The sequence below is a fragment of the Oryza glaberrima genome, chromosome 6 (assembly GCF_000147395.1).
Source record: "Oryza glaberrima chromosome 6, OglaRS2, whole genome shotgun sequence".
In the NCBI taxonomy this organism is placed as follows: domain Eukaryota; kingdom Viridiplantae; phylum Streptophyta; class Magnoliopsida; order Poales; family Poaceae; genus Oryza; species Oryza glaberrima.
In genome coordinates, this window is record NC_068331.1 from 4,537,851 (window position 1) to 4,564,172 (window position 26,322).

The following is a 26,322-nucleotide window of genomic DNA, read 5'->3' on the forward strand; positions in this document are numbered from 1 at the left end:
GCACGCGGCTTTCCGCTCCCCTTTCTTTTTCTCCGCTCTCCCCGCGGGCGTTGCCAGTGACATGACATCCCGGTGTTGGTGCGGGGTGCGACCGATCGAGAGATGTGGCGCAAAAGCCCCGGCATTTCGCGGCGGATGACTGGTTGCTGCCGCCCGCGTCTCCTGCTTGCTGCCTCGTCCCGGTGCCCCGCCTGTCTCGTCTCGTCCCTCCAAATCTGCGACTTTCCCATCAAAAGCGAAGCATCTGCTGCGTACAGCACCCACCTGCGCTGCGTGTAACATCCATCATCGGTCGTAATTTCCTCGCCCATGATGGGGCAGTGGCGGACCGGGTGAGTCCGGTGGTGACGTCATCGGGTCTCGGTAGGAGTAGTACTAGCTACAGGTGGCCTCTTTTGGTTGATACTGCGTGTCCCCAACCTCGTGCGCACAAGACAATGCATTTTTTTTTTAAAAAAAAGCACTCTCGGTCTGTGCATGTACAGTGGTATTTGTGCGTGTGACGTCTTTCGTAAAATTGGGAGAAAAAGAAGGGAAAAAAAAAACGCCGAAGAATGAAGCGAACGCCCGCCCTCGGACCAACCAACCTCGCCGCGACGGCACGGCGGACGGCTACGGGATTATTACCTCGTCGCGTGATCCGCCGCGTTCCCGACGGGAGAGGCGGACGAGGCCGCGATTGGTGGTCGTGACAGCTACCGATATAGGGAAGGGTTCGCGCGCGATGGCGTTGCGGATCTCTGAACTTGTCAATGGTCTGCGCCCCATGGGCACGGGACGATACGCGTTTCTCCCACCAAACCAAACCAAAGCGTTTGGGTTTCCAAGTGAAGTGACGGGGCCAATATTTCACAATTTCCCACCGTTCCCACTGCGCGAGCACTTGAGTTGGTCAGATGAACACCAAGTGGAAATTAATTAAGCTCACCCACTCATATATAAAGGCTGTAATTTCGTCCGCACCAAATTAATAATGTTTATGTTACGGACGTAGTACTTCATTCGTTAAAGGAAAAAAAATACAAAAGTAGCACGGAATGTAATTCATCTTAATACTATGAATATGGACAGAATATATCACATTTGATATTACGTTTAATTTTTAAGAATCAAAGTTAATAATGATGGTGCAATGATTGGAAGTACTGTGAAACAAAGACGACAAAGTAGTTACGGCAGTAACTAAGCTAGTGTGGTAGGAGTAATTATCAAACAAAGACGACGAAGTAGGAGTAATTAAGCACTATCGTGACTATTCGTCTTAAAATTATAAATTGAGATTATTTTTTATAATAAAACAAATCATAATAAAATACATAATTTTTATATAAGATGAATGATTAAATTTTACGTGAAAAGTTAACGGCATCATATATTTTAGGACGGATGGAGTACATTTTACGGGTACTCTCTCCATCCCTAAATATCATATTCAGATTCATACTATTAGAATATATCCCATCCACTAAAAACCCTTGTAACGTCGTGCATTAGTGACTTGGGACGACAACGAGATCACCATCACTTGACGATAAAATGTCAAGGCAAAGGCCAGTCTTGTACCACTCGGAGGCCGGTGCACGCCGGCCGGCCGGCAGGCAGATGACCCCAAAATCATGAACCGATACGTGGGATCGGTACTGCACAAGGAGAAATTCCAATCTGCCAAACGTATACAACACCATGAAGCACGGTGCCAAAAGATTCAAATGTGTGTGATTCTGGTCTCTTCGGTGTCCATCAAGCGTGACATTTCACATTTCCAAGGGAGGGTTTCAGACTTTCAGGGTTGGGATGGACTGGTCTATCTTCCATTTTCTACTCTAAAAAAACACACACCGCCCTGCACATTTGGGACTCATGCAGGATGCAGCTTTAGTTGAATTATTCAAAGTTCAAGTCAAACAAAGAAATTAAGGAACAAAAACAAACGTGATCGTTTATTGTTTTGCAACATGATACAGATTGTCTGATTTGAGCATCCGATGGTTAATCTAAGGAGGTGACCATTTTACTCTTCAAAGAGGTAGTATGCCAATGTTGACGTAATTACCTATTTGAGTCGTCCACTCCTGTTGTATTCAAAATAAGGTCATATTATTGTGAGTCACTTCCAACAAATTTGGAAGAAACAAATTCAAATGGACAGAGATCAATATCCCACGTTTTTTTTTGAAATACAAATATGTTGCTACATTTTGTCTCCACTTTGAAAGTTGACAACCTGTCTTCACACCAAAATCATTTTTATGTGTAGTTGACATGGGAGGCACACAATTCATGCACACCAGCTTCCTCGCATGATCAGGACCAGAGTAGCAAAACCGTTATCCATTAACGATTTCCTTTTTGTTTGTCTAAACCCAAAGGATATCATTAGCCTCATGAGCTCATCATTACGGTTACGGGTAATGTTTGGATCCTAGGCTTTTATATACCTAGCAAGACTTGGCATCTGTTAGAAAGATAAAAGTGCTCGTTTTACAGGAAATGTCAGATGGGTCAAGGAAAATCTTGCTACGCGAGAATCAGCTCTCCTTCGTCGATGGCAATTGTTGCAGTTGAGGCACCAAAAGCCATGAAATTAACTAGTAGTAACAACGTTAAACAGCTCATTCTAGCAAGAACGACAAAAAGAACAGGCATTAAAATTTAAAAGTACTCTTTGTTACGAAAGGTATTAATTATTAAAAGAACCCTTGACTGCCCTATCTTGTGATTTTGTTCAGTTTTACAAATTGGTAGTACTATTTTAGTATTAACCAAATCACCAGAGGGGAGAGTTTCTCCACCTGAATATATTGAGCCAAATAATCTTACACAGGGCAGGCTTCACCTGCACAAGCGCAAAGCCCTAGAGGATAGAAGAAGAAAATACACGGGGAATAGGAGCTTGCTGCTTTGCATCCTAAGCGGTATAGCTAAGCTTACTCATCAAGGGCCGATAGATAGAGCTTTTCTTGTTGCTAATGAAAAAGATTGGAGTGAAGTTTAGTATGCTTTCAAAATGATCTTACACAGGGCAGGCTTTTCCTGCGCAAGCGCAGGGGCCCTGGAAGATAGAAAAAGAAAATACACGGGGAATACAAAGGAAAACATCCCAAAATATAACGATTGACGAACTACACCTGCAAAATTACCCAGCCAACAACCAAAACAACCTAAAGCTAACACCCCAACTTATCAACAACCACTCGTCACACAGCCACAAGCATGCCGAATTAGATGAATGGCCAACGAAAGGCTGTGAAAATCCAAGGCCACCCATATGAAGCCATCAAGAAGCTAACTTGGCCTTGTTGTTGTTTGGATGAGAGCCCACCGACGCCCTTTGGGGGAAGGAAGCCCAAGAGGAGGGAGGGCCACTGAAGGTTGCGTCCAAAGGCCACCCGCATTGAGTCTTCTTCAATCAAGCTTTATCAAATTGCTTGTTAGATCAACACTCTCCAACACCCTTTAAGGGAACAAAGCCTCAAAGGAGGAAGAACCGCTGATCCTTGAGGTCGTGGACATCGCAAGGAAGAGGATGGAGATGAGCAGGGAGCTAAACAAAAGGAAAATGGCCAAGGGAGAATCTCACTGATGGAAGAACATCAACCGCGACCTCGGAGGGGGCATAGAACAGAGGCCAATCAAGCTGCTAGAGGAGCACAAGTTCCAAAACAGACACCTAAACCATTAGTCAAGAGCATGCTGGAATTGAATATTGAGATGTTAATAGGGAAAGACACCAGCAAACTCAAGAATGATGGAACAGGACCAAGATTAGATCGGGGAGGAAAGAGGGCGCAAGAACAAGGGCACTAGTGGGAGGGGAAGGGGAAGAGGTTTGCTGCAACCAAGCTAGGGATGACGAGAGTGCCGTGTCGCAGCTAGAACATGCGCAGGGGGTCACCGCTGCCACCGTAGCAATGGATCCGAGCAACACCGGCCGCGAGGGCGGCGGAAAAGGGCGCCAGCGCCTGTCACAGCCTCCAACACCAACTTGGCCACCGTCGACGAAGATAGAGGCCCCAGATCTAGCAGAGAGGAGCCAAGGTCCCGCCGCCGACCACCCCACGCCGTCGTCGACTCGTCCTAGCTCGCAAAGCACAAACGCCGGCCGAGGGCGGCTGGAGGGCCAGATCTGCACCACCGGCCCTCGCAGCACCACGCTTTGCCGCTACCGCCCCCGAGCCGAAGCCCATTGAAGCCGCGGCCGTTGCCATCCTAGATATGGTCACGGACTCTGACCAGATCGAGGGATTAGGGGGAGAGGAAGGCCTCGTTGCCGCCGTCCTTACAGCCATGATGTCTAGAGGCTTGCTCGGGCGGCGGCGAGGTGGAGGTAGGAAGGAGGCGGGGTAGCGGCGAGGTGGCGAGTCACCGTCCGTGTCGCTCTAGCCCTAGGATTCCTTACCATTTTCTTTTGTTTCATCCAAAATTATCGCTGTCTAAAATTTAAAATAAAAGTACAAAGAAAGGTGATACATAACTGATTGACAATCACTTAGCCACGCATGCTAGTCGAGAAAAATCGAATGTACCTTACGCACGAAAGGCTAACGACTAGCATCACACAGATGTAACTACTTAGTTTTTACTACCCTCTTGTAGTATTACAATGTCGTGAATGGACTAATAAACACAGTAAATTAACCACCGGCAATCCCCAAGTATTTACAAAGGTATATATATATTTCCTCTCTCAGTGATATGTAAGGCTACGTAATTACGTAAGTCACTGAATGTATATTAGAGCGGCAAAATAATAGGACACACATATATTATGAAGGTGACAAATTATCAAATATCCCGATTACGGTTAAGGGTCCTCTGCAGTACTACACCAGTAGAAATACTCGCTGACATGTTGGCCCGTAGAGGATCTGGATTGCATCCTAAGAGCAGGTATAATAGTAGACTATAAGTCGGCTAAATGCTGATGTGGAGGAGAGAAGAGAGGAGAAGCGGGCTGTAAACTTACAGCGGCTTGGACACAAGAACCAAGAAACTCTGTGAGAAAGACAAGTAGGCCATGTAATAATTATAAAGAGCTAACTATTATATAGGTAGACTAAAAGAAGACTATAAAGAACTTTATAGAATACAGGTCGACAGTATTATTAGTCTTGCTATAATATTTGTGGACCATTAATTGCACTCCGGTTGCAAATTCAGCATGCTGCCCACACACAGTGTCCTGTGTCCTCCCCCGCCCGCCAGTTGGATGCTTCCCGGATCCCGGTGCCCGCCGTCTCATCCGATCCAACGAAGAAAGAAGAGAAAGAAAGCCCGCGAGTTCGAGTCAAACCGGGCGACCCAAACGTTGTCCTCTTTCCTTGAACCCAACCACTTGTTGACAAAGTCCATCTCCCGCCACATTCCACCCCGGATCCTCTACATCTTCAACACCGCAACAACGGTGACACACGAAATGGCTCCATCGTTACAGCATATTTTTGCAAATGAAATATAATTTGTTAATAAAAGGACGGTTCAGGTTATAGCCAAAATAAAACCTTACCAAACTTTGGTAAGTTAACATTATCTAAATTTTGGCAAGATTTTCTTATGTATTTACTAAAGTTTGGTAAAAGCTAAATGTAGACATATTTTTGGTAACTTTGCTAGAAATATAGTATGGTTGAAAATATCATCAATATGAAACAGCCCAAAACTTTTATAACGTGTTTTAGCGATTAAAAAATGAAAATAAGTTATGTTAAAAAACCTTAAAATTAAACTCAAAATTTAAATTTAAGATTAAAAGTTAAAATTTTACGGATGATAAGCATAAGTGAAAAGATGAGACCGGTTGGCTTCATTGCCACATAAGATCCGGCTACTCTCCCCCACGTAGCCGCCTCGCCTCACCTTCAAATACGAGCTGCCTCCACTGCCTCGCCCACCATTACTACTTCCTCTCCTTCCTTCTCTTCTTGCCAAGCTCAAGCTGATCAAGCCAAGAAGCTAGCTAGCTATGTCGTCTTCGCCGCCGACGAGCGCGATGGCGGCGGGCACGTCGTCGTCGTCGGGAGGCGGATCTGGGCCGTTGGTGGTGAGCAACGGCGTGCTGCTCGCCGCGGTCATCTTCCTGTTCATGGTCGTCGTCTTCGTCTTCCTCCTCTACCTCTACGCCAAGAGATACCTCGGCGCGAACCCGCTGCTCGCCCCCGTCTCGCCCTCCTCCCGCTTCCTCTTCCTCGACGCCTCCCCGTTCCCGCGCCGCGGGTTGCCGGCGGCCGCGCTGCGGGCGCTGCCCGTCACGGTCTACGCGAAGCCCGCGGCGGCGCGCGGCGAGGAGGCGCTCGAGTGCGCGGTGTGCTTGTCCGAGGTGGCCGACGGCGAGAAGGTGCGGATGCTGCCCAAGTGCGACCATGGATTCCACGTCGAGTGCATCGACATGTGGTTCCATTCCCACGACACCTGCCCGCTCTGCCGCGCGCCCGTGGGGCCCGACGCCGGCGGCGAGGGGCTGCCGCGCGTGCCGCGGGAGGAGCCGGCTGCCATGGACTTCCCCATGTTCCCCACCAACGTCCTCTTCTGGGGCACCGCCCACGACGACGTCGCCAACGCCGGTGACCGCCACCCGTTCCACCCCCCGCCGCCGCCGCCGCCTCTCATGGCCGCGCCCTCCACGAGCTCCTCGGCGTCCGCGCGCAGGAAGGAGAGCCTCGTCATCGACATCCCGTCGCGCTCTGCCGCCGCCGCCGCGGCGGACTCCGTCACGTCGTCCTCCGCCTCGACGCCGCTGCCGGCGAGCAGGATGGCGGACGACATGAGGTCGCCGGTGTCGGCGCGGCTGCGGTCGCTGCGCCGCCTCCTCAGCAGGGGCAAGCAGGCCGTGGTCGGACCGTCCTTCAGCCCGCGCGGCGGCGGCGACATCGAGCAGGGGCTCGCCGGCGCTCCGCCGAAGACGCCCAAGACGCCGCCGCCGGCGAACTGATCCTTCTCCCCGGAGCTCCGAGATGCATTGGCTCGCCTCGCCGATCACCGGAGCGTACACATGTGTTCATTCTTTCTTTCCTACTATTCTTTTCTGATATTTTCTTTTACATTTCAAAAAAGAAAAAAAAAGAAGAAATTTTGATGAGAAACTCTCATGTAAAAAGAAGATGACAACATTACTGTAAGTTGATTCTTGGTGATTGGGGGATAAAATTGATGGATTTGTTCAATTGTCCATGAGATTGTTCAATTGTTCTTACTTTCTTACTTATCTTTGCCTTGATGTGAAATTGTCTGAAAAGGTTTATGTGTTTCAGTTAAACACTGCTTCTTCTTCTTCTTCAGAAGTCAGCAGTCTGAATTCCTACTGTCACTGACAATCTGATCCCAGAAACACGAGATTAGAAATGAATGTATTTGGTTAGGAGCCGAAATTCAAAAGATAATTCCTAAACAAACACATCAGCAAGAGAGAAGAAAAAGAAGGCTCAAAATGGAATTATGCCTAACAAAGTACATCAACTGTACGTTCGGCTAGAATATGAAGTGTGTAGGAGACAACCTCTGCGCTTTTTAGGCAAAAGAGTTGGTTTCTGCTGATGAAAACTTCTTCATGTAGGCCCCAATGACCCCAACTATACGATCATTTTCTTTTCAGAAATTTTTATAGCTATATTCAGAAATATGCATCAAGAAACAAGAGCACGAACAATTGTTCAGTGCTTAACATACATTTGCTGCAATGCAGCGGCCTCACTAGTTTTCAGTCGCTTCAAGTATCACCTCATCTAATCACAGTGCAAGATATCCAGCTGCCTTCATGGATAACACAAATTCCAGCATCCAAAATATGAAAAATATCAAACCCTTGACAGTGCCTGAGAGTTTCTTTCCGTGAAGCGATTATTCTGCTCGTTTCAGCACAATGGATTTGCCGATCAAACACGACACAGTCTCAGTCTCACCGTGTGTTTGCACACAAAAAAAAGTCGATGCGATTCGATGCAAAAACTTTGACCCTTCCTCACTCTGATTAATTTTGGCTTACTTTTTTTCCCCCTCTTTCTGACACAAGTTGCACTTGACTATGCTCCATTCGTTTTGTGCGTCACTGCGTGTCTCTGAATTTCCAAGCAAACGAGCTAAGCTAGCCGTCAGTCAGGTCAGTCAACGACATGTGATCTTATGTAACAGTAACAATACTACGTCTGCATTTTATAAAATTGTTATTAATTAGCTTTAGCTGCATGCGGATTAAGTCGTGGCGTCCAATCGCCTGCACGATTAGGATGTCAGTACAGGAGAAAATGGGGGAAGTTTCTTGGATGCAAGTAAAGTACTCGGCTGGAGTCAGAGACGGTTGAATGCGAGAAGAAACAGGGGAAGGAGGAATTTCTGAGCTAAGGCAGGACGAACGTTAGGTCAGGTGTCACTTTCTTTGCCTTGTGGACATGGCTAATCTTTGGTCATCAACGAGCTTCGGTTGCTAATCTCATCGACGTGAGATACCGTGAGCGTGTGACTGATCGAATCCTTTGTCACAGAGTTATTATTAGCAGGAACAGTGAATAGTTTAAGTGTTTCTACGCAGATTGACCCTGATCAATTGGCATGTTGGATATAGCCTGGTTGGGTTTGTTGAGATAATTTAATTTACGTGCTGGAGATTCAGGGATCGGATTGGAACGGTTAATTAGTTGCCTACACGAAAGCGTAGTTGGGAGGAGCGACCGTGTCATGGCATGGCATCACGTCTGATGAAACGAGGTACGTGAGCATATACTCGCTCCAAAAATGTATGATGCCGTTTATTTTTCGCTATTTGATCATTTAAAAGAATTATAAAAATATTATTTTATTTTGTTGTGACTTGTTTTATTATGAAATAAAATATAATATTAACTTTTACTTTTACATACTTATAATAAATTTAACAGATACTTAGACATTATGAAAATCAACGATGTCATGTATTTTAAAAAGAAGATAGTATATATGTATTACTACCTCCGTCTTATTACATTATAAGTCGTTTTAACTTTTTTTTTCTAAATCAAAATTTGATCAATTTATATAGAAATATAGCAATATTTTTAATATAAATCCATTCAAAAAAATATTTTTAATATGAAAAAGAAACTATCAAAATATACTGAAGGTTAGATTTAATAAAATTAATTTAGTGCTATAAATGTTGCTATATTTTTTTATAACTTAATTATACTTTTAGGAAGATTTATTTAAAGAGAATCAGAACTATTTGAAACATGAAACGGAGGGGAATACTAGTTTTAGCAGCAGTACTGCCTGCCTGGGTCATATAATGAATTTGATCGTCGTGGAACTGGACGGGTTAGGGCGGCCCGATCGATCGGAGATTCGACGAAGAAAGAAACGAGAAGGCGGCGGCTTGGGTTTTCAATTTTCAGCTCGACCGGCGAGGCAAGGCAATCGTGGTGTACGTACGTATGTGTGGTGGAGTGGAGACTGGAGAGGCGAAGCGCAGCCGCGCGTACGTGTTGGCGGCCGTTGGTGTGCGACTTGGGGGTACGTACGTGCGCGATTCTGCCTGCGGAATAGGCATAGCCGCGCGCGACGAGACGAGGCGGCGAATCGCTGCGGGCGTGGGTATCGTGCAGCGTAGCGCGGGCGCGTACGTGTTGCTGGTGGTGTGGGCGTGTGCGTGTCCGCGCGACGCGAGCGCCCAGTTTTTATCGCCTCGTATCGGCTGGCGGACCGCCGTGGCGCGCGGTGGGTGGGGGTGGATGTACGCAGGGCCTGTTCACATTGATGTTATTTTTAACCTTACTAAATTTTGTTAATGTTGTTAAAAAAGTGGTTACATTTATTTTGCTGTCAAATTTTGGTAACTATGCCAAAATTTTAGTTTGCTATCCTTAGGGCCTGTTCACTTTGATGCCAAAAAAAAAACCTTACCAAATTTTGGCATTGCCAAATTTTGGTAATTTGCTAAAATTTTAGTAGGATTTCTTATATAGGTACCAAAATTTGGCAGCAAACTAAATGTAGCCATTTTTTTAGCAACTTTACCAAAATTTGGTAAGGTTGAAAATGGCATCAAAGTGAACAGGCCCTAAGTCCGTCTTGACTCCCTCTGCTAGTAGATGAATCTGATTCGTATCCCTAAATCATAATGCCAATGTAGTTTGACTCTCTCAGCAGTTTCAAAGGACGGTTTCACTGATGTGGCGTATATATGGTTGTGTTTAGCTGATTTTTGTCCTACGTGATGTTGACGTGATACTTACATGATACTCCCTCCATCCTTAAATAGACGCCGTTAACTTTTTAAAACATGTTCGACCATTTGTTTTATTCAAAAACTTGAGTAGAAAAACTTGAGTAGTAGTAGTATATTTAAGAGTAAAGTCCATCACCGGTCCCTAAACTTGTACCGCTGTGTCATCCCGGTCCCTAAACTTGCAAATCGACGGTTCAGGTCCTCAAACTTGTTCGACTGTGTCATCCCGGTTCCTAAACTTGCAGATCACTCGTTTAGGTCCTTCATCTTGTTCAGTTGTGTCATCCTGGTCCCTAAACAGGACGGTCTAAAAATTTTATATCAAAAAATTATTCATAACTTTTTCATGTGAACTCTAATGAAGACAAACTTTATATTAAAATTGTAGCCCTCGATGCGACCTACAACTTTGTAGTTGAAAAGTTTTTGAATTAAAACTGTTTAGGATCCCAAAATATTGTTGCATGTTTATAGATTTTGAAATTTTAATTTTAAAATTACATTTTGGGACAAAAAATGACTTAAAATAAAAAAAATTCAACTATAAAGTTGTAGATCGCGTCGAGGGCTACAAGTTTGATATAAAGTTTGTCTTCATTAGATTTCACATGAAAAAGTTATGAATTATTTTTAAATATAAAGTCTTTAGACCGTCCTATTTGACCCATATGATAGTCAAATCCAAGTTTAGAGACCGGGGTGACTCAACTGAATAAGTTGAAGGATCTAAATGGGTGATCTACAAGTTTAGGGACCAGGATGACACAGTCGAACAAGTTTGAGGACCTGAATGGTCAATTTGCGAGTTTAGGGACCGGGATGACACAGCGGTACAAGTTTAGGGACCGGCGATGGACTTTACTCTATATTTAACAATGAATCAAATGATAAGAAAATAATTAATAATTACTTAAATTTGAATAAGACGAACGGTGAAAGATGTTCAAAAAAATTAACGGCATCAAATATTTAAGATACGGAGAGAGTATAAGGGATTTTGGGTGGATATGTCACATCCACCCAAAATCCCGTATACTATGGGATGGAAGGAGTATTAGAATTAAGAAAAAATATATGAGACTCATTTTTCACCCACACACACAAAAAAAAATATAAGACCCATTTACACATGGGACCCCATGTCATCTCTCTCTTTTTCTTCTTCCTTCCTCTTTCTCTTTCTCTGCTCTTCCCATGCGGCATTGGCACTCTCACACGAGCTCCACCGTTGTAAAAACTGTGTGGTTTAAAAATTAAAAATGTTACCACATATGATAACCATAATAACCGTACGGTTTTACAAATCCTGGCCTCCACCTCCGCCTCCCCGAGTTGCACGCACAGCCGCTCCAGCTCCGTGCGACGCAGCGCAGGCTCCAGCTCCGACGGTCCGACCACATCGTCCACCACCGTCTGCCGACTACCTCTGTATTGTCCGAGTAAAGATTGTGAGCGAAAAGACCTCGTATTTTAAATGGCAATTTTGGAAGGAGATAGATGCTCACTCGCTTGCGAAGAAGGGATGGCTTGGCATCATTCTACTTTGATCACATCGATTTGTAAAATAATATGACTATGTGAGAGTATCTATCCACTTTCTAAGCGATTACTGATGTGATAAGGTATCCACGGCAAAAATATTCTTCCCGCCTCCACAAAACCACACTCCACATGCCATGCGCTGTTCGAGCTACGGCGAGAGCCATGAATAATTCAGGGATTCCGACAAAGGATTTCGCATTCCAAAGACACAACATTTGGACCAACCAAAATATATTATTACTCCCTCCTTGGGGTGTCACCGTACATGCACGCGATCCCTACAGAAGCAGACAACGATCCCAACGAGTCTGCCGTAAAATAAGCACATTTGACATTACAGTCCCTAAAAAGCTTGTATGACTACACATTGTGGCCTCAATGGTGGAGCTCTTTGCTAATGTCAGGAGTCTAGGTTTTTTTTTTTTTAAGTTATGGCTTTCAGAAAAACTGTCTGGTACCTGGGAAGATTAAAAACCTGAACAAGTCATGTAATAGCAGACCTGTGTAGGAACTTCCTTCATTTCTATTAATGGAAATGGGAGGGCATGCCTCTTGCTCAAAAAATAAAAAAATAACCAAATTACCACAAGCATAAATTTACAGATTTTGACATACAAGATCTCCTACCACGTTATGAGATTAATATATTCGTTGGGTTCAGCAACATGGTGCAACCGCTACAGAATAGCCGTAGCTACTACACAAAATAATATGCAAGCTGGTTGCGTCGTGAAATTCAATCAATATATACTAGCCATGTAGTCGCGCTTCGCGAGACTTTGAGCACCAGCATAACCTGCATATATAAGTGGACGATTAATGTTGACAATTACGAAGCCTTTTAGTTTTATTACTATCTCCATTCTTAAATTTAAAATTTCTATGTTCTTTAATAAAGATTAAAGTTGACTAGAAAATACTTTTATATTCATCATTTAATGAGAGATATTAGAGTTGAGATGTTAGTTGGAAGTAAGATGAAAAAAAAAACTTTAATGAGAAGTAAGATAAAATTAAATGAAAAGTTTATGTTCTATTTTTATTTTTTGGCAAAAAGGTGAATATTATGATTAGCTAAAAAAAACTAATAGACGAAAAAAAGAGAGTTGAAATTAGTTTTTTTATCTTGATGGTTGTAATTAGTTGAGATGAGTGAATATGTGAAGTAGTAATATATATATATATATATATATATATATATATATATATATATATATTAGGACAAATTTTAAATGTTAAAGGTAGCCATTGTGTGCTCCTATACCACCCGAAAGCAACATAGTATTTATAAACTCGCTTATACGTTATATCTGATATCTCTATAAAAGTAAATTGGAAATATATGAAATAACACATAAACGCAGATATATTATTTAAACTTGACGTCCAGTCAATATAATGTACGACTTCTCATCCGTACTTGCTCTGTCCAGGGAAAGAAACTGTCTCTTGTTAATCTTGCAATAAATCATGTTATTAATGATAATCACATAGGTTAATAACTCCATTATGAATTAAAGGTTGAGGTCTCTTTTATTTTTTTCTTTATTTGTCAACCGATTAATTAATCAAACATGGTGCTAAAAAGAATAGGGAGGAATGTTATGGAAGCCTCCTGATTAGTCCAATAAATACCTTATATATGATCCAACGGTGTATTTTTCTTTATCAGTTTCATCCGACGGTTCTCGTATTTTAGATGATGTGGCCCATTCTCCTCTGAGATAGCTTTGCTGCTTTCACATATTAAGATAAGAGTGTAGTAGTAGTATGGCTTATAGGCAAAACATATATAACCTCGTATCTTCCGCGTTTTGTATTCTTCGTTCGTATCTTCGTACTAGTCTCCCACCCATGCGTTATTGTAGTCAAGTATCAACCCTTCGATACTAATGGCAAGCAAAATGATTTCAGTGATAAAGTTTTTAAATTCCTAGGTAAGGTAGTTAGGTATGCCATTGTAGAAATACAATTTTATTTCCATAATATAGTTCAAACTTTGAGGTCTCCTTTGAAATATAGTCCGCCGTCTCAAAGTATAGTTATCTTTCTACTTCAATTTTTTAAATTAGCTATATTTTGGGACATAGTATGATTTTTGAAAAACTTTCACTGGAATCGAACTACTACTACAAATGGAATTTTAAAAGGAAGGGATAAATATCATGTAAGAAAATGGAGTACCAAATCAGAATATCCATAATCTTTATGAACTTGGCTGCAAAAAGTACCATATCATGATGACCAGAGCGGCTCCTTTTTCCCAAAAAGGAATGAGCCCACCACAACAATACCGCCACTCCACGTACACAAAAAGAACCACACAAATTTCAGTCCTCGTTTTTTTTTCCTTCTCCTTTTCTTTTCCTTTTTTCTCCAAAAACCCTAAAAAAAGAAATTAAACTGCGAGAAAGCAAAATACTAGCGGCCGCCAAGAAATTCCCCCCCTCTCGCCCTCGCCTTCTCCGAGTTTCCAGCATATGCGCCCCGGATTTTCCTTCAGATTTGCCTAGTTTTTCTCCCTCGCTCTTGACTCGCGATCTCCCGATCTGGTTCGAAAGATCGCACCCTTTTCTCTCTGTTTTTTTCTTAATCTATCTCTCCCCCGAGCGGCCCTCACTCAGATCACCCAGGAGGAGGGCGGTTGCGGCGGTGGTGTCGTTTGCGGATTGGATTCTTTGTCTGATCTCGCGTGGTGAGGTGAGTGATTCGGTTCTTTCTTGATTTGGTTTTTGGGATCGGTGATCCGTTTGGGTTCTTGTTTTGGGGGTGACAGGATCTTGTCTGTGTGGATTCGCAGGTTTCTTGGATCGGAAAGGGGGAATGCTGGTATCAATATGCTAGCCCGCGGAGCCGTGCGGTCGCTGTTCGATCGTCTCCGGCCGCCGCCGCATCACCGGAGGAGGAGGAGTAGCCCCGCGGCGATTATGCCGGCCGCCGCCGCCGCCCACCGTGGCTGCTTCTGCAGCCTCAGCCACTCGAATCTGTGCGGGGAGGGCAGTGTGATTCAGAGGAAGGGATTTCTTGATCTTGGGATGGGTCGGAGGTTCGCGCCGGGCAGCGCATTGGGATCCAAGGGATGCCTGAATTGGCAGGATCGGGGTAGATCCAAGAGGGGGGTGGATGGTGGCGAGGCCGTGAGGATCAAGGCGCAGGTTCTGGCGCCGCAGCGGCAGCTGCTCCATGACCCGGAGGTTCTGCCATTGGAGGAGGTTGCCGCGAAGAGCTTGAACGGGAATGGCGCGTGCCGGCGTGGGAAGCCGCTGGGTTTCCCCGAGCACGCCGCGCCGACGAAGATGGTGGTTGCTGTTGATGTGGATGAAGGTATTGGGAAATCATTGCAATTTACAATCGTTCATATCTCAATTGTGCAGGCATGATCTTGTATATACTGATTGAGTTACTGGTTCATTTCTTACGAATTAGAGGTCGCTTCCGTTTGATTGGGATATTAGTGTCGATCCATATTATGATCCTAACAACATTAGAAAAGAAGAATATATATTTGACGCTCATGAGCTTTGATGTTATGGCATTTGATCATCCCTCTGTTCTTACAGTTGATCTTTTTCTCATTATCTTGCCTGCAGTTCTTGGAAGCTTTCTTGCTGCTCTCAACAAATTTATTGCGGACCGTTATTCTTTGAATCACTCAGTATCAGAATACCATGTGTATGAGTTCTTCAAGGTGATTTGAAATCCAACCCTCCTAGAAAAAATTCAAGCCCTTAAATTTTTGGAAAAATTGGTTATATAACATCGAAAGTCCACGTTTTTGGTTTTATAGCATCGAAAGATACCGGTTCACTTTAATAGCACCCAAAGTTTACCCTGTTCCCATTTTTAGCACTTTCGTCAATTCTCGATCGTTTTCCGCTCGTCTTGATCCAGCCACACACACGATATGACGTTTCTACCCCTCACAAGTACAAGTAGAATGCATGTCAATGAGGGGTAGAAACGTCATATCGTGTGCGTAGCTGGGTCAATAACGATCAAGACGGACGGAAAAATTGACGGAAGTGCTAAAAATGGGAACAGGGTAAACTTTGGGTGCTATTAAAGTGAACTGGTATCTTTCGGTGCTATAAAACCAAAAACGTGAACTTTCGATGCTATATAACCAATTTTGCCTAAATTTTTCATCCTTGATCACGTCTCTGTTAAGAAATTCTATCCATCAGGTAGTTACATCTTTTTGTGCAACTCTGTGCAGATATGGAATTGTTCTCGAGAAAGAGGTTTGTCTTATGCTATCTTTTCATTTCTTTTTGGAACTTACAAATCTTTTATTGTGAACATAACAACAATTCTTCATATAAAAAATCAACAACTTGTCTAAAATGTTGCAGCTAATTTTCTTGTCCATGAGTTCTTTACAACCCATTACTTCCAAGATGGTATACATCCTATCCCCGGTGCCCGAGATGCTCTGCAAAATCTCTCTTCTTTCTGTAGCTTATCTGTTGTCACGTAAGTCCATTTTCTGATATTTAGGGGCATAGTGAACTTATCTTTATTATGTGACGTTTGTGTTTTGGCTAATGATATCGTTTCTTTTTAAGATCTCGGCAGGATGCAATTAAAAATCACACATTAGACTGGATCGACAAGTACTATCCAGGGTTATTTGAGCAGATCCATTTTGGAAACCATTTTGCTTTGCAAGGTCAATCAAAGCCAAAATCAGAAATTTGCAGGTAAATCGTAAGCGGAACTAATCTCTAATCATGTGCACCATCTTAATTTTTCACATATAGCATGTGAATACTTTGGAATAGTTACCTTTTTTTTTGTACTTTCGTTTTCATACATGTTGGACATAGCACTCCTTTTACTGAATTTTTTGCCCTCCGGTAACAATTGTCGCCATCAATAATATATTTCAATTGTAATACTAATAACTTATTCTCTTTTGACAAATTGTACTTCTAGATCTTTTGGTGCTCAGGTTTTGATAGATGACAACCCCAGATATGCTTTAGATTGTGCCGAGGATGGCATGAGGGTCCTTCTCTTTGATTATCACAACTCGTACCCTTGGTGCAAAACTGGTGTTGACGAATCGCATCCGCTGGTGACCAAGGTTCACAATTGGCAAGAAGTTGAGGAAAAGCTTCTTTCTTGGGTAGTACCAGAGTTCTGACACTTGATTCGGTAGGAGATGCACCATTTGAGAGCAGCAGATGTCTCGGTAGACTTTGATTTCTGAAGAAACATGTTCAACCCATTCCAGTATGTCAGAGTTAAATAGGATCTACAACATCCCTAGGCAAAGACTGGCAAAATGAACGTTGTTGCAGAATGAAGGTCTGGAAGGCTCCAGTTTTAGTATGTCTCCCATGTGATTCAAGACGAATTTGCAATGTTGACGACTGAAACCGTCTTCACTCTTCAGTTCTTTTACCCTGCTGTGGGGTGTATATATTGACACTGCTATAACCTCAATGAATTTGGGGAACGCTTCATATAAATTTGACATGCGTGTGAGCGTGTTAGATCTTTAACTTTCTCTTCTGTGATCTCTCATTCTGCGTTTTTAAGTGTAGATCGGCAAAAGTTGAATACAGGTCCGGGAGGCTCATGGCTTCGTAACTGGATATGGACAAATATAATACCACCTCCGTTGCAAAAATATACAATAGCATTGATTTTTCCTATAACGTTTGACTATTTGTTTTATTCAAAAGTTTAGTTTAGTATAGATATGTGAAAGTATAAGTTAAGATTAAATTCTTTTAAAATAAAACAAGTTACAACAAAATAAATAATATGTACATAATTTTTAATAAGATAAATGATCAACAATATAAAAAAATTAAGGTGTCAAATATTTTTTGGACAGAGGGAGTGTTCAAGAACGGGAGGGAGTGTTTAAGAACGGGAGGTGTATACGGCCACAAATCCAATATTGAACGTTTAGTGTAGTTTGGACTAGAACGATGATCGAACAGCCACGGGAAAAGTTAGATACATACAAACTTTTCGTACAGTAAGTCTTATAAGAGGTGATGTCACATGAGTAAATCTAAATTTTATATAACTTTCATTTAGTTAAATGAAATGGTTGCGAACTTTGTAAGAGCTAATTTTATATAACTTTCATTTAGTTAAATGAAATGGTTACGAACTATGTAAGAGCATTGTAGGAAAGAGTGGTTAAAATTTACAAGGGCTCGTAAGCCGTCAAGACACTGCGCAACTCGGAAAAAGGAAAAATGAGAAAACATTCCAGGCACGCATGCTGTTGGTGCGATCGCAGGCTAGGACCAAGGAGGCGAGAACACACAGGGAATGAACATCTACGACTCAAACAAAGCTGTTCTGTAGATTCTGTCAAGAGAGGATATGGTTCTACAGATTTTACCATCACCAAAGTGAAGAGAGTCCACAGAAGAATCGAGTTACGCAAACCTTGGGAAAACTATACAAAAATTACCCCCCGGTATCACACTTTCATAGCCTCTTTTTATTTTATTTGTCAGAGTTGCATCAGGGGCAAGGCCATCACCGCACCAAAAACAGAAAACATAACCAGCATCATCCAGAAGGGCACTCGCTTCTTCTGCTTCTGCTCGCCTGCGGCCTCCGCCGCAGGTTTCGCCTTATTGGCTACTACTGCAGCCTGTTGTTGGACCGCAGGAGATGGAGCTGGGGCAGGGTTCTCTTGAGTTTCTGGTTCCGCTACGGTTTGCTCCATCTGTTTCTGTTGGTTGTATTTCTCGACGTACTCTGGAAACATTTTCCTGAAGTGAGGGCAATTTTTGCTGTGGAAACAAGAGCAAAGTTTGTTAGTGTCCCATGGCTTCAAACAAGGAAGGGTTGATGGCAGCATGTGAATAAAAAAACTTAGATAAGTATCATCAGCACAAGTAATAAATGTCACCTATCTAACATAATTCATTTCGCTTGGGAAGAGCATTCCCACTAAATTGAGCTGTTTCTTTTATGGCAAGTTTGTTACTCCCTAACAATATATGCTTGCTGCTTTTATCATTTTCTACAAACCTACATAGATGTATGATGAAATTAATATTATCTTACTGAACAATTACCTCTCACAGTTGTAGGCAAGGGAAGCCTTTGCTAAACGTCTCTTTTCCCCCTCTGTACTCCTGATGCTTCCAGTTGTCAGAGCATCATCCATCTGCAAGCACAAGTATAATTCACAGTGAGAAACAAGACCTCTTCAACCATATGAGGAACAAGAAATAACAAATTTGCACTTCTTTTTCACAGTTTATACTTGTGAAGACAAAATGGAAATGGTTTTGTTCCAACTACAGCTGGACAGTTGTTTCATTGCTGTTAAGCACCACTTATATTACTCACATGACAAATAGATGAGATTATCACTAAAATAGGGAATCGGTCTGAGTTAAGCTGGTTTACAGAACTGCATTCTCGCAAGCAAAAAAGCAACAGTGTTGCTTGGGGGTGGGGGATCAAGATTACCAATATTATTAATAGGCATGAATAACATCTTGTGTACATGGGTTAGCAATTAAAACAGGATGAGAATCTTTCTTGCTAATTCTGAGCTGATGCAAAACTAAGAGCTTACCATGAATGAAAGGAGGCCCGTGAGAATGCTGCAGAACAAAAGTATATGTCAGACTATGAAGAGAGATAGGTAGAAAAGATTTATATAGTAAAACTACAGACTACATATATCACTAGAGCAGTGGAACTACATTTTGATGATTTAGAGTCCACACATCTCACTATTAAATAGAAGGATTAATTGGATCTATGCTATCATAATAAGTTTCATGCTTAGAAAATATGCCATTATTGTTCACCTAAATCGACTCCCAAGGAACCACACAAGCATGACTTCATGTTCTTTACAAGAATGGAAAGATGTAAACTGGTCTAGATATCTCTTAAGTTTGAATGACGACTCAGCCCAACAACTCCCCAGATAATGGTGGGAAATACGTTATGCTCAAATATTGTGCTTAGTACAGATTTGTACATACCTTGCCACAGACCACATAGGATTCCAAGATTCCGGATGAACTGCAAAAACATAATAAATTAAAAGTGATGGAAATTGTTTCAAATCATTAAATATAAAAGTAATCATAATCTGATCACGGGATAAACCTTGCATATAATAAAGTAAAAAAAATATGATCATATTAACTTACAATCACTCATTGATAGGCATATTCTTTTGTGAGGGGCAAACCTTCCGCTAGGAGTTGTCATGCTGAACAATAAAGCAAGTCAGATATGCAAAACCAAAGTTCAAAGTGTTCACTAATCCCAATAAAACAAGTCAGATATGAAAACCAAAGTTTCAAAATGTTCACTAATCCCAAATACGTATAATTCTTCTATCACATTGTAAGCATTCCTTCAATTTCAGTAATTCAATATTACAAAATAAAGTTCCATTACCTGATGCTTGGAGGCTTAAAAGGGTAATCAGGTGGAAATTTGAGTTTCCCGTAATAATATCCACCTATGGAGAAGAAATCAAATGTGAAAATATTGTTACAGATAAATTGATTAGTGAAGTGCTAGCTGAAATGTAATAGAATGTATAGAAGATTGTTTTGAGTTTGTGTAATCTTTACCTTCAAATGGTGTGCCAGCACTACCTTCAAGTACAAAATCTGGAATATAAAGAAAAAATGCAAAATTAATACCTAATACAAGCTTGATAGGAAATAGAAATATAGGCGACCTGAGGGTATGCTATGTATTAGCCTAGTAGGCTTACCATAAATTAGCAGAGGGCCATAATTATACAAAACTGTAAATAATATTTATCATGTTTGTCGTGGCAAATGGTAACTGTGATAGTAAATAGAAGTACAACATCGTATTACCACGAGTGCGATGTATCACATCATTATAGTTGAGTCAGTGCAAAACCTAGCGGTGAGCCGGTGACCAAAGCATGTACGTCAACAACATATGGGAGGAGATGGGGGTAATGGAGCCCACTCCATAACCAGAATGGGCCATAGAGCAATGCCTCACATAATGAGGTGAGACAGTGGCACAACTGTATGAGTTATTGCATGATTGCCAAATGAATAAATCCAACAAATGCATCAAATATTTCTTGGACCACATGCCCATGCCCTTAAATACAAAAACTAGTCAATCACACAAACGCTCTAGCAGCTAGTCAATCCAACAAAACCAATATCTCCATGCCCATGCCCTTAAATACAAAAACAACTAGTCAATCACACCAACGCTCTAGCAACTAGTCTTAATCATACAAACGTTCTGGCATGACCATGTATGACCTCTATTTGAAAGCATTTTAAACTGAACTTTCTATGTGTTAATAATCCTTTCTCATTCTGTTTGAGAACCCCTGGTGCCTGCGTGCACTCTCCTCCTAAATCTATATCATTTATGCAAAATAAGAATACTTTCCACTATTGAAAATCTGAGGTACAGCCTGCTTTCCCTCCCATGTTCCCTCAAAATATGTGCTGATGAGCGATTATTGACCTCCCAATCACAAGAGCATTTGACTATAGAAAAATAGGCAGTGGGAGACCAATCTGGAGCTAGTTCACAACAACTGATAGGAATTCATGTCGAATAATCTCCAAGAGTTTAGTTCTTTTTGTAAAGCAACATGTGGGAGACCAATCAGTGTTTTGTCTCCCGAAAGTTGAGAAAAGGTGGAATTAACATCCAAAAACCAAATTCGACTAATTCACCTGAAATTATTTCACCAAGACCTATAATACGAGCAATCCAATCCCCTATTTGAACTAGGTGACTGATGTTCTCGTCAAAAGAACAAAGTCATAACTCCAACAAAATAAACAGATGTTCACATTCAAAATTAACACAACACAGATTAAGTCCCATGAGTCTGAACTTCATATAGTCTTGCTGCACTAGGCCAACCTATACAAGAAAGCTAAATTGCACATAGCACGCAGCAACACGAGTCTGGAAACATAACAATAACACAAAAAACACATCTAATTCACTCTTTACGGTACATAAACCGTAAGCGTATCGATCGATTAGAATAACAAGAGCAATTAGCCGTTCACTCCACACATTAACAAGTTAACAGACGACGAATCAATCTAGTCTAGTGTTGTAATAAGCGAAAAAGAAAAAGATACTTACGCCACTCCAATATGTCGTTGGGCAGCGGGCGAGCCACGATCTGCGGCGGCGGCTCCTGCAATCCGACCACCCAAAACCGAAACAAAACCATCAGAATCGCATCGAAACCAATCGCATCAACACAATCCAATCAAATCCAATCCACACGGAGAGCCTCACCTTGCAGAGCGAGTGGTACTCCTTCTGGAGGCGCTTGAGGCATCCCTTCTCCGCCATCACCTAATCCAATACACCAATCCCCCACAAAACCCTAGCCCAATCCCGCCTCCCCGCCCCGCCCCGCGCCCGCTAGTTTGGGGATCCGAATCGATCGGGAGGTGAGTAGATGGCGGTCGCTCGGGGGGTCGGATTGGCCCGGAATTGGGACGCGGCGTGGGGATTTGGTCGGATCGGGCGGCGGCGGCGGCGGCGGTGGGGGGGATCGGGATCGGCGGCCGCCGCGTTTCCCCGGGGAGAGGGGAGAAAAAGAGAGAAGAGAGGGGGGAAGAGCTCGCGGAAGAGGAGGAAAAAAAAAAAGAGAGAAATAGGGTGGGGATTTTTTTTTTTTTGGGGTGTCGACGGAAATAAACTTGGTTGGGATTTGGTCGTGGGCATCTTATTAGGGCGCGGGGGGTGTGCTTTGAGATTCGTGCGGGGTTGCCGGTGTGTGGTCGGATGTAGGGGACGCGTTTGCTGACTTTTCTTTTTCATCACGTTTTTGGTTCGTCATGGACTCGATTTGCTGGACACAGAGTTTGTTTCCGTTTTTTTATTTTTTGGCAAAAAAGAGAAAGAGTTTGTTTCCTTTTGTTTTTCTGTTTTGAAAAAAACATAACCTTTTCTAGTTTTTCCCTGCTACACAAGAATATGCATTCAAATGATTGTTGTGCTAAATTTTCTTTTCTGATTATTAACCGGATAACACATACGGAGTACATCGACGATTCCCATTACCACTGTGTTTTCATACTTACCTGTTTTATATTATACGTCGCTTTGATTTTTCTTAGTTAAATCTCTCTAAGTTTGATTAATTTTATATAAAAAATTATCTATATCTAACATTGTATATATATTGATAACATGTTTATTTTGTGTTCAAAATATTTTATTACTAAGAAAAGTCAAACTTACATATAATTATAATAGGTGTGTTTTGAACTAAAGTTTGGTAGTCTGATTTTGATAATACTAAAAATAAATGCTCGTGTGTTACAACATGTGAAGTCTATTCTAATCTTATTATTGTTACTAGCAATGATGTCCGAGCGTTGCAACGGGTAAAGGTAATTTTAATCATGTATACTGATGGGAAAAAAAATAAAGGAATCATAGTAATAATATTATTATTAATGAAATAAAATTGCAGTGACCTTTGGTCAAAAAGATAAAAATATATAATTAATTTTCCATTAATTCCATTAGCTAAAAATAATATAATACGAAGTAGGAAAGTTATTCTCAAATTTTAGCAATTTTCAAAAAGCTTAAATAGAGCAAACTAATTATATAAATGAAAACAAATTTAATCACCTAAATAAAACAATTAGACCTGTAATTGAAAATCTGTTGCCAGTTCAGTTAAAGATGAGCCTGCGGGTGTGTGTGGTATATATCTCTCACTCGTATGTCGTGGTCTTTTTTTTTAACATAGAAAAAATACCCGTGCGTTGCGACGGGTAATTAAAATTATAACAAATATAAAAATATTATATGATTAAGGTTTAGTTTTACATGATATGAGCTCTTAAAGAAAATATATTTATAATGAAATAAAAAAGTTCAGCTGAAGTGACCTAAAGTGAACTTGTTCCATACGGAGCGTACACATGGTCCATGAGGCGGCCCAATAGTGTGGGTGGCCTGGGAATAGAATCGGGGAGGAACAACTTAAACGACCTAAAGTGAACTTATTCCGTGTGGGCGGCCTGGGAATGGCGTTCGGCCTGACGCGGGAGAAGCCAGAGCCGTCCGATCTGATAGACGGTCATCCCGACCTATATAAAAGTTCAACAGCCCAAACCCTAACCCTAAAATCATTTCACCTCCTCCTCTCTCTCAAAACAATGTGGCGGTGGCCTGACATACCGACATCCCTACGACGGCGGTGACGGTTCAGCAGCGATTGCGACACCCTCCCCTTCCGGCGTCGGCGTTTTCTTGGTGTTCTTGAATCTGATCTTTAGAATTTAGGTCCAAATTTGATGCGGTCTCTCATTTTTTTTCTTTCTTTTCTTTTTTTATTTTTTGCCATCGGAGAGGGATTAAAGCGGGATCGATCGCACGTGCGATGGAATTTCTATAACCCATAAGCCATATAAATTTTTTAATTAGGTATATATAGATATTGAATCGGACTTTCCTTTTTTTTTCATTTTTTCGCCCTTTTTTCGTTACTACGGATGTCAGAAACGTCTTTAATTTTTTTACCACATCACATATAATTAGATTCGATTTTTTTCGCCGATTTCTTTTTCACGCTTTTTTTCACGGATGGACGATGGAAACACTTTTTAATTTTTAAGTAGTAGAGATAGAGATAGAGAAAGAGAAACGGAAAACTTTTTTCGCAACTTTTTTTTTTTGGAATCGCACAGAAAAAAATTTTACGCTTGTTTTTTACCGCGTCGATGGAATCGGATTCGATTTGTTTTTTACCACGCCATGTCACATATAATAGGATTCGATTTTCTTTGGTATCGGACATATACTTTTTTCTTTTTGGCCCTTTTTTTTACCGCGTCGACAGAGTCGGATTCGTTTAAATTTTTTTCCTTTTTTCGCCCTTTTTTACCATGTAGACCGAGTCAGATTAGTTTCTTTTTTTTCCTTTATTTCGCCCCTACTTTTTTTGGATCGGACTTTTTTTTTCTTTTTTTCCGGTTTTTCCCTTCTTTCGCCCTTTTATCGGACTTTGGTTTTTTTTTCACACGGTTTTTTTTCGTCCGCGGATTTTTTTTGTTTTGTCCTTTTTTATTGGACATAGTTTTTTTTTCGCCCGATTTTTTTCGCACGGTTTTTTTCTCCCACGGTTTTTTTACGGACGATGGAAGCACCTCCTATATTTTTTAAGTAGTAGAGATATCGTTTAGTTAAGATGAAATTTACTGTGTGAGTTCGCTTGGATATATATATATATATATATATATATATATATATATATATATATATATATATATATATATATATATATATATATATATATATATATATATATATATATATTGAAAATCATGAGCTGCAGTTATGAGTCTGATCGTCTCAAGTTAGTATGCGAGTTTATTTAAACAGATTTCTTATATGATTCCTTATGTATTATCAAAGGTGAACGATCTTAAAAACCGACTCAAATATAAATATGTATTTCCAAAAGCAAACGAACTTAAAAACTGACACATACACGGATGACGTACCAAAATACCGGCAAAAACGTCTTCAATTTTTGTAACCCACTCAAACACGGATGACAAACCGCGGAAACATCTTCAATTTTTATAACCGACTCAAACACGGATGACGGACCGCAGAAACATCTTCAATTTTATAATAGTAGAGATAGAGTTAGGGCTTGTTTGGTTTGAAATACTACCAAAATACTGGTAGTACCAAACCTTGGGCAAATTTTGGTACCACCAAATTTTTGATAGAATAGATTTGACTCCACTCTTTTGATGTGGCAAAAATTGGCTTCAATCCAAAATGCTAATATGCACTATTCAAAACTATTAAAGAATTGGTAGGGCAATAATTGGCACCAAACCAAAATGGCCCATACACCAAACATAACCTTCATAAACATACTTGGTTGAATCGAGCCCAGCCCAACTGCCGCGTTGGGCGATGTATCAATCTGGACAGAAAAAAAAAAGGAAAAAGTACACCGGAGGTCCCTCAACTTGTCATCGAGTTACAAAATCATCCCCCAACCACAATACGAGATATCCGGCATCCTCCAACTTACGAAACCAGTGCAAAATAGATCCCTCGACGGTTTTGACTCTGGTTTTGTCTGATGTGGCAGCCGACTCAGCGTGGGACCAACGTAGGCCCTACACGTCAGCCTCTTCTTCCCCTCCCCTCTCCACCTCTCTTCCTCTCTCCTCTTCACGGCGCCGGCGGGGGGGAGAAGCCATGCCTGGGCAGTGGGCGGACGGCGGAGCGGCGCTCAGGTGGCGAAGTAGCGCGCGGGAGGACGGCGAAGCGGCAGCCGCTGCACGGGCGACGACACCGACTGCGGAGGCGGTGGCAGCAGCTGCCTTCACGTCACGCTCCACTTCCACGGCTCCCTCGGCGGCGCCGTCCCCCTGCTTCCCGTTTGGGTCACCGCCGCCGCCGACGACGACCCCGACATCCTTCGTTGGATTCCCATCTACCTTTGCGCGTCTGTCGTCGTGCTACCCCTTGCGAAGCTGACGGCGCCCTCGGTGAGTTGCTCCTGTCACCGCCGCTCCGCTCCGCCTCGCCGTCACCCCACTCTACTCGCTGCCGTG

General features: G+C 42.0%; 3 protein-coding genes across 3 annotated transcripts; 2 read left to right on the plus strand and 1 right to left on the minus strand.

Annotated features, from left to right (window-relative positions):
- The first annotated feature begins 5,902 nt into the window (after positions 1–5,902).
- On the plus strand, positions 5,903–7,165 carry LOC127776030 (RING-H2 finger protein ATL3-like). The gene has a single exon (XM_052302348.1). It carries the CDS (start codon positions 5,963–5,965, stop codon positions 6,926–6,928), a length of 966 nt encoding a protein of 321 aa, XP_052158308.1. The 5' UTR covers positions 5,903–5,962; the 3' UTR covers positions 6,929–7,165.
- Positions 7,166–14,096: 6,931 nt separating this feature from the next.
- LOC127776469 (uncharacterized) lies at positions 14,097–17,367 on the plus strand. The gene is made up of 7 exons (XM_052302849.1): positions 14,097–14,434; positions 14,535–15,058; positions 15,325–15,422; positions 15,951–15,975; positions 16,087–16,207; positions 16,300–16,434; positions 16,670–17,367. Exons 2-7 carry the CDS (start codon positions 14,572–14,574, stop codon positions 16,878–16,880), a joined length of 1,077 nt encoding a protein of 358 aa, XP_052158809.1. The 5' UTR covers positions 14,097–14,434; positions 14,535–14,571; the 3' UTR covers positions 16,881–17,367.
- A 676-nt stretch (positions 17,368–18,043) lies between these two features.
- Positions 18,044–22,388, minus strand: LOC127776470 (ubiquitin-conjugating enzyme E2 34-like). The gene is made up of 9 exons (XM_052302850.1): positions 22,013–22,388; positions 21,854–21,908; positions 20,320–20,358; positions 20,141–20,204; positions 19,888–19,949; positions 19,717–19,756; positions 19,299–19,326; positions 18,790–18,881; positions 18,044–18,501 (listed from the first exon to the last, which is right to left on the minus strand). The coding sequence occupies exons 1-9, from the start codon at positions 22,067–22,069 to the stop codon at positions 18,216–18,218; spliced, it is 723 nt and encodes a 240-aa protein (XP_052158810.1). The 5' UTR covers positions 22,070–22,388; the 3' UTR covers positions 18,044–18,215.
- Positions 22,389–26,322: the final 3,934 nt, after the last annotated feature.